The 9,267-nt window shown below is 39.3% G+C and overlaps 1 protein-coding gene across 1 annotated transcript in view; it reads left to right on the forward strand.

Annotated features, from left to right (window-relative positions):
- LOC124550725 (X-ray repair cross-complementing protein 5-like) overlaps positions 1 to 1,937 on the forward strand; it is a 141,305-nt gene extending 139,368 nt beyond the window's left edge. Inside the window, exon 14 of the mRNA XM_047125446.1 lies at positions 1,745 to 1,937. Coding sequence (XP_046981402.1) covers positions 1,745 to 1,759 — 15 coding nt within the window. The 3' untranslated portion in view covers positions 1,760 to 1,937. The remainder of the gene's footprint in view (positions 1 to 1,744) is intronic.
- Positions 1,938 to 9,267: the final 7,330 nt, after the last annotated feature.

Below are 9,267 nucleotides of genomic sequence, written 5' to 3' on the forward strand. Positions count from 1 at the left end.
GGATCCATGTAGCTCAGTGACACTCATCTGCAGCCATCTGCATGGATCTGCCATGTTGCGTCCCGTGTCTCTTTCATCTTGGATGCATATCCTGTGTGTTATGTCTTGATGTCAGTGAAAAGACGTAGCTCAAGTAAGAAGGGTGGGAGGCACAGAGATGTAGGAATCAGTTCTATTATGGTGTGGTAGGAGGAAAGGAATTGGATAGGAGCAGAAAGTGAAGTACGTGTTGATCAGGGACTGGTTGAGACTGATGAGAAATGTCTTTCCTTTTCACCCTGTCTAGTAAGTCTCTCCTGACTGTATATTGTGAGCGACCAGCTGAGCAGTCTAAGGCGCTGCAGTCATGGACTGTGCGGCTGGTCCCGGCGGAGGTTCGAGCCCTCCCTCGGGCACGGGTGTCTGTGTTCGTCCTTAGGATAATTTAGGTTAAGTAGTGTGTAAGCTTAGGGACTGATGACCTTAGCAGTTAAGTCCCATAAGATTTCACACACATTTTTTTGTGGGCGACCTTTCCGTAACCCTACCATTTGCTTAACCTCATTAGTCCTTTTTCTTATTCTTCTTCCTTTCCCTTTAAACTTCTGCCAGGAAAAGGAGCCACCTGCCACTTCTTTAGAGAGTATATTTTGTAACTATCAAAACATGTATTGTCAAACATTGATTATTTTCATTCATAAACTAGACTGTAATGTATTTGACATTTGAAGTTTGTACCTCATTGAGTCTCTTACTGCCTTACATCTCTAAGTGTCTGGTGAAAAGCACTTTGTGAATTTACGTTAAACTGCTAAGAATACAAACTCTCTAATTTTTGTGTTATTTGGAGATCACATTATGAATTACAGTAATCACAGAAAGAATGTTCCAATAAGGCTTTTTAGAGGAGGGAAAAATAATACTTTGCGTGCTCTTCACACACGAGGATGTGTTTAACATGCACATACTTAAAATTATTTATTGTTTGAAAAATATGTACAATATCAAAAATCATTTTCTGTGTCTTTGTTTTGTTTTGGGAAAAAGTTACTAGAAGTAGATTGTGGAAAGAAATGGCAACTGGTATGTCAAGTGTTAAAGTAATATATACTGTAAATCACAGAAACAAAGATCTGAAAGATTATTCTCACGCCATACAAATGTTGTCATACATATCCACAGTATAAAAGATTTCTACAATGAAATAGCTTTTTACCAGTTGTGTTGCTAGCTGGAACTACATTTCATGCTTCATTTTTGTCACTTTGTGGTGCGTGCTTATCACTCAAAGAATAAAAGGATGAATAATTGACAGAACATATTTCAAAATTAGGTTCACTATCTACAAAATCAGATAACCTGTGCCTGCCAAAATTTTTGAATAACTATCAAAATTGAATACATTCAAATTAAACATCTCATGTGGAAATGCCACAGTACTTTCCAGAAGTAACACAACAGACCTTTTAGGTCTAACTATTGATTTGTTGCATGGACAGCTGTGAAATGATCTCTTAGCTGTTATTTGTAGTATCCCATTAATGAGATTTTAAAATATTTGTGTTTGTGTAAGCCAAAAAAGGAGCAAGGAGGGGGGGAGAATGGCATCACAGTTAAATTGTGTCTGCCACCACAAGAGTGGCAGTCTTTTGAATTTTGACACTGGTCATACATTAATAAGCAAAGCCATACCACTGATAACATTGTGTTATTGATGTCATGTGTTTCATAAAATCACACTATATCTCTGCCTTTTTTGTTGCAGCTCATGGCGTTGTGAAGAGTGCCTGGAGCACCATAGCGAAGATAAGAAGAAAGACAGAGAATTTTTTCTTTGTGATGAAAACAAGATAATTCTTATGTCTGTGTTACCAGTTGTTCCTAATCACCAAATGCAGCAGTATATTTTGAAGGTGTAAAACTATGCAAATAAAACTAAATATTTTTTTAAATTTCAATTTTTCTTTCACAATTTTTTATTGGTTGTCATTTAAGGACTGTGTTCTCGAAAGCTCAGCTTCAATAATGTCTTAATATTATTATTTAACAAGGTATTCTGCAAACAGCGAAAGATGTTGCATGTGTGAATAGTGCAAAAGAAAAGAAAATCTCGAATGGAACAAAGCAGCTATTAAAGAGGGGGTGAGAATTTCAAGCTAAGAATGATGGTAACATGATAAATCTTAAATTAAATAGAACTATTCGTGAATGTCTTTGAGAGGATCTGAGCAGATACAACAACTGTGGTGTCACCGCCGGACACCACACTTGCTAGGTGGTAGCTTTAAATCGGCCGCGGTCCATTAGTACATGTCGGACCCGCGTGTCGCCACTGTGTGATCGCAGACCGAGCGCCACCACAAGGCAGGTCTCGAGATACGGACTAGCACTCGCCCCAGTTGTACGGACGACTTTGCTAGCGACTACATGGACGAAGCATTGCTCATTAGCCGAGCCAATAGTTAGAATAGCCTTCAGCTAAGTCAATGGCTACGACCTAGCAAGGCGTCATTAGTAACATTGCATGTATCTAAAGAGTCTCACTTGTATCGCCACAGTCTCCAGATGTACCAAAAGGATGGATTAAAGTTAAGTATTCCAGAAGCTACGTACTTTTCTTTATAGCATTCATTACGTATCCTGTTTCAGACCTCACGCCATCCTGCTTTAGCTTAGCGCGTGCCTTTCGGCTTCCTCTCATTGTGTCTAGGCTGTCTTGTCTAGACACAACAACAACAGTGCGGTAAGATAAACTATTGAAAACATAAAGAATATTAAGAAAACCAAAGAATAACTGGATCATATTTCATCAGTTAATATAGCAAATGGCATATTAACAAACAACAAATGGAAAATATTCCAAGATGTCTTTAAGTCCCTGTATAGCGCGAGAGATAAAAGTAACATAAATAGATAACAATGGAAATAATGGCATTCTGGAAGTAATGTCAGAGTAGTTGTGTAAAACCATTCAAAATCTAAAAAATATTGATGACTATCCCTTGCTTTCCCATAGCTAAAAACTAGCAACATCTGAGCTATGATGCTTGTTACTAGTGCTCTTTGCATTAAGCCAAGTTCATTCCAGATCTTCATCATCTGTCTGTCTCCACCTTGGTCCAGCATTCATTCCTTTTAGCTATCTGTCTCTTGGCTTTTTTTTCCTTCTCATCACCCCGTGTTTCTTTCTGGGAATCCTCTTCTCCTCTGTTTGCTTAACATGCCAATACCATCTGAGCCCTAATTTCTCTGTCCTATGCTGTAATGGTTCCTTTTTCACTAATTCCCTGATCCTCTCATTCCTTAACCACTCCAATGCTATTTCTGAAGCTCATCCCAGAAATTGAATGCAAAATTGTTGGCTATGAAATCCATGCACAAAATTCCTGGTTCTTTCATGTGTAATGTGTCTGTACTAGTTCTGCAATGTTATTTGCAATCTGCAGAATGGTGAGGTCATGTGACTTGAGAGGCAGTTTATGTTGAGGACAAAAATACAGTTCTGCACATCTGAATGCTCACTCCTGAGACACATCCACTTTATGGCTACTTTTAAAACTTCAAGGGTGGAAAAGCTTTCCATCATCAGTCCCCAAAACCAATATTTCAATAGACCCCTGAAATGATTAAAATAATACTGATTAAGTGTAAATAAAGTTCTAATATTCGAAGGAAATCTAATTCTCTGCACTGTATGAGTTTTCACGATTGATCTGCAGTTGACAGTTTCAGTTTGGAATCACTACAAAATAACTATGTAAATAGGCAGGTTTGTGAAAAAAAATGCTTCTTCCAAAATGAAATGATACCTTACAGCACCAGCAGGGAAATCTCAGCGCCAACGGTGTTATGAACAAAAAAAAGGAGATGGGCCAAACTGTCAATCTGTGATAGCTTATTCCCTCCCCCCCCCCCCCCGCCCCCCCCCTGATATTTGGTGGTATTTGTATTATAATTTACATGCAACAAAAAGAAAAATGTTAGTTAAATGTTAGTTTTAGCAGCTAACACATTAAAGATCCATAAAAAATATGGCTCTTTTGTACAATTTCTTAAAATATATTGGCACAAAAGTACTTTGTTAATGTGACAGAGTTCATTGTAGTTCAGTATAGATTTTCAAGACATGAGATATTAAACAGTTCATTTATAATTTTCAAGATGCAAGATATTGAACAGTTAGCACGTAATTTTTGAGTTGTGTAGTACAGCATATTTCTTGTCTGGATGGGACTCTGTCTACTTCAGCAGCAGATTTGTAGATTAGCCATATTTGTTTGAAGAACAGTCTTATTTTTTGTGTTTACAAGATGTACTATTGTTTATGTTTCAAAGATGTACGGGTCACTTTAAAATGATTCACATAACAAATCATTGCAGTTATAGTTTCCTTATTTTTAATGAAAAATTTGGATAATGACAGGCCATAATGAATTGAATTGTTGGAAAAACTTTATGTCAGGACTTTATTAAAAGTTCTGTAGGATTTCGGTCTAGACGGTATGGTGGCAGTAGAAAGAGAACCATTTTCTTATAAATTTTCATCAGTGGAATAAAGCGGAAGAGGTTGGTGCTCCTAAATAATGCCAAAATTTCATCTTTTCTTGTCTCTCTTTATTTTGAATTATTTTAGCCCTAGGCTTTCCAGTCACTGGAAAATCCAGGATGGAGGAATGACAATATTATGAAATGGATAAATTGCTACTCACCATATAGTGGAGATGTTGAGTCACAGACAGGCATAACAAAAAGGCTACTAAACAAGTAAACTTTTGGTCAAAAGGCCTTCTGAATTAGACAACATAACAGACAAAAACACAAAGGCCAGAGACAGTGGTCATGTACATGTGAGTTACATTTGCGTAAATGTGTGTACGTATGTTGTCTAATCCAGAAGGTCTTTTGGCCAAAAGCTTACTTGTTTAGCAATCTTTTTGTTGTGTGTGTCTGTGACTCAACATAAGGTTGGAATGTTTTCCACAAGCAGTCAAAGTTCAAACACTCCAAAGTAGTGAGAAAATAAAAAGTATCCTGTGCTAATCATACCTTGTAATTTTCCAGAATTCCTCGTCATCTACAGACTCTTGGGTTTCCTGCTACTTTATTCTCTGAACTTTTGCTCCCTATCCACCCCTTGGATTTGTGAACTATTGGACTGACTTGCAAGTTATTAATTTTCTTTATTTAAATGAAGAGAAAGACATTTTATCTTTATTAGATGGAAACAGATTCACTGATGAGCCAAAACGTTATAACCACTGTCCACTGCAATATTGAATGCCTCCTGGTGGGTGTTGCGGGCACTTGATACTGTAAGGAAAGAGCTGAACAACCAGTTATTATAGCGAAGATATGGGCCACAGATGTTGAAATTCACTGACATAAACAGCATAAGGCCACACTGTTGTGGCGTTGCAGCTGGAAATGAGAATCTCTGAAATGGTGAAGCCGGTCGCCTGTTGGCGTACTACTGTCATGAGCACCTATGGAAAATGGTTGAAGGATGGTAAGATAACAAGTAGGCCATATGGTACTGGACGACCACGTCTCACAAAATGAGAAGCTGCTGGATCCCCCACTGTGTAAACCAGGATATGCAACAATCTGTAGCAGATCAGATGACAGAGTACAGTGTTGGTGCAAGCACAAGTCTTTCAGAGCACACTGTTCAAAAGGCATTGCCGAACACAGAGCTCCACATCACACAATATGTACATGTTACTGTGTTGACCAAACATCATCTGTTATTACTGCAATGGGTACAGCACAACTGGGTTTTCATTGTGGCTCAATAGAAATGTGTCGCCTGTCGAATGAATCACATTAATTGTTACACCAGGTCAATAGTTGGGTCTTACACGCCATCATCCAGAAAAATGGCTGCACGAAACGTGCATCGCACCACGGATGCAGGCTGGTGAGGGCAGAATTATGCTATGGGGTACATACAGTTGGACTTCCATTGGATCTGTGATTGTAATTGAAAGTATCATAATAGCCATGAACTATGGGAACATTATTGTGGACCACCTGCAATGCTTCATGTTGGAAGTCTTCCCCTATGGCAATGACATCTTTCAGCGGGATCACTGTCCATGTTGCAAGGTCAGAATTGTGTTGCAGTGGTTTGAGGGGCATTATAGTGAACTCACACTGATGTCTTGGTCAGCAAATGTGCCAGATCTGTACACTTTGGAACACACATTGGGCACCAGCTGGGTGCCTGTAAACCACCATCCCTAATTTGCAGGAATTGCTTGACTTGTGTGTACAGATCTGGTGCCACATACTTCTAGAATCCTGTCAAGGACTTGTAGAATCCATGCCTAGTAGGATCTCTCTTATACTATGTTTGAAAATTGGAACAACACGCTATTAAGCAGGTGGTCATTACATTTTGGCTCATAAATGTACATAAATGCAAGAATAAACAGTAACAGTCTAAATGGCAATTTCCTTTCCTTCTGTTAGTGGTGAGCAGTTTTATTTGTCATGACCATCATCTGACCTCAATTAATTTACCAGGTCACAAGAACAGCTGATGCCCAGGGCTACTGTGTGCTGCCAAAAGGTAGCTGTTGCCAACTGCAGTTCTTCACACTAATAACTGATACTGAAACAATGTGTGTTGACAGGTGAGGGATGCAGCTGCCCATGCCTGCAGCTCACTGGGTTCACTCTCAGCAATCACTTACTGGCGTTAAAACACAACTGTAAGACATCTAACTGTATGCTTCTGGAGAAATTTGAAGTACAACAATCATAAAACTACTTGTAAGAAAGATGGATATCACACTGGAAGGGGGGTTCCAACAAGGCAGTGGAAGGCGACAAGTTGCCTCGAGTCACACAATACATGTCGCAAAGTTTTAGGCTGCATCGTTAGTGAGCAACAGTGTGTGACATGTGGATGTGTGCGTTTCCAGGACTTGGCTCTCGGGACATTAAATCGAGACTGACGGCTAGAGACATTGCATACATTGAGCCGTGCCTGCAGTGCACAGGTGCAAACTGGTCGGGTGTAATAGGGTGGGTGCAGAGGAACATCTTTTGTCATGCAACTCTTTCGTCTCTCCCTCGAAGTCTGTAAAATCGTATGTAGGAGCATACAGGGAGCCACACTGCAGTGACATAACTTTTCAGTTGCTCTGGCAGTAACGTAACAGGAGGGGGATGAGCAATTCTCCCCTGACATACTTTAGCATTTAATATTATGTATTATGTGCATACATAGATGACCTATTAGCTGCAGTCTGGCCTTTTTTTTTTTTTTTTTTTTTTTAATTGCAGATCCCAGAGTTGTCCTGAACTTGTCAAGTGATGATATGCTCTTGCAGAAAGATATCACCTTACTTCTGGAGAATGCTACACTGTGCATCGTTACATTATGATTAGTACAAAATTATTTTTTCAATTATAGGGAAGCCTACTTGTGGCTTATACAAGAGATCCTACTTCCTTGCATTTCATTCACCTACGGAGGAACACTTGTTCCATGAAACTTCCTGGCAGATTAAAACTGTACTGGACCAAGACTCGAACTCGGGACCTTTGTCTTTCACGGGCAAGTGCTCTACCATCAGAGCTACCCACACGACTCACACCCTGTTCTCATAGCTTCAACTCTGCCAGTACCTTGTCTCTTACCTTCAGTCTCGGTCCGGCACACAGTTTTAATCTGTCTGGAGGTGTCATATCAGCGCACACACTGGTGCAGAGTGAAATTCTCACTCTGGAAACATCCCCCAGACTGTGGCTAAGCCATGTCTCTGCAATACCCTTTCTTCCAGGAGTGCTAGTTCTGTAAGGTTCGCAGAAGAGCTTCTGTGAAGTTTGGAAGGTAGGAGATGAGGTACTGGCAGAATTGAAACTGTGAGGATGGGGCGTGAGTCGTGCTTGGGTAGCTCAGTGATAAGAGCACTTGCCCACAAAAGGCGGAGATCCCGAATTCGAGTCTTGGTCCAGCACACAGTTTTAATCTGCCAGGAAGTTTCATATCAGTGCACACTTCTCTGCAAAGTGAAATTCTCATTTCACTTGTTCCATCTTACTGATGTTCAGCAATGTAACAATTTTAATTAACTCTTCATTCAAAGTTGTGCAAGTTATTTTCTTTTTTTGTGTAAGTGGTAGAGTCTGTCTTGCTCATTAGCTATTGAAATTGTCACAGCATCGAGTGGTAACAATTTCTTCTCTCTTCTGCTACAGGAGGTATGAATCACCCAAATCACTTCTATGACTCGGTCTGTGCAGTGGAAGGAATATTCTGTCCATGAATCCCATGATTCTGATCCAAGCTTTCCTGTGTTTTCATGTGGATTTATCAGTGGATTTTGATGCATATGTGCCAGCCCAGTGTCACTGGTAACAGTAAAGATTTGTTCCGTTAGTACAATTTGCAGCACCCCTGAATCTAATGAATGAAACATTACCCTCCATTTCAATTTCTTCTCTCTATGAAGTGAAGTTACTGGACGACTGAAGCTGTACTTCCCGATACGCTAGCTGAACATTGTGAATACATTTAAAATGTTCAAAAATGTCCACTTTCTTCGAATTTCAGATGTCAAGAAAACGGCAGTTAACAGCAATCTTATGGTCATGAGTAGACCGCGGATTCTAGGTAAAAACCTATTTTGTTCCTGAGTTCCTATTTGCATAAAAATTTGTACTTATGCATTTCATGACTATTTACACTTAATAGCGTTAATTCTATAGGACCTAAAAAAGCCTATTTCGACGTTAGTGTCTATTTTTACCTATTTCGGCTTTAATGTCCTAAAAAGTGCCTATTTCATCATATAAGACAGTGGCTCCAAGTATTTCCACACTATACGACAGATGGAAAAAAATATTTTCTGCCCAGCGTGCGGCAAGGTGGCTAGTTGATATGCGCTCATGCTTCGTATTTGCCTAACACTTCGGTCTTCTTTTATTTTTTTATATCGCTGTCCTTGTTAATACCAAATACTCTCTATAGGTGTTTTATTATTCGAATGTAAGAAATAGATCACGGATCTTTAGGTTAAAACCTATTTTTTTTTCCTAAGCTCCAATTTGCATATAAGTTGGTACTTATGCGTTTCATGACTAACTAAACTGAATACCGTTAGTTCTATAGGATGTAAAATTGCATATTTCGACGTTGACGCCCAATTTTGCCTATTTCGACATCAAAATCCTAAAAAGTACCTCTTTCGTTAATCTGACATAGAGTTCTTGTGTTTTCAAAGATTAGAAAAAGGAAATAAACTTAGGGATTTACGTCTCGTCGAAGGCCGTTAGAGA

This window comes from Schistocerca americana, chromosome 9 (assembly GCF_021461395.2).
Source record: "Schistocerca americana isolate TAMUIC-IGC-003095 chromosome 9, iqSchAmer2.1, whole genome shotgun sequence".
In the NCBI taxonomy this organism is placed as follows: domain Eukaryota; kingdom Metazoa; phylum Arthropoda; class Insecta; order Orthoptera; family Acrididae; genus Schistocerca; species Schistocerca americana.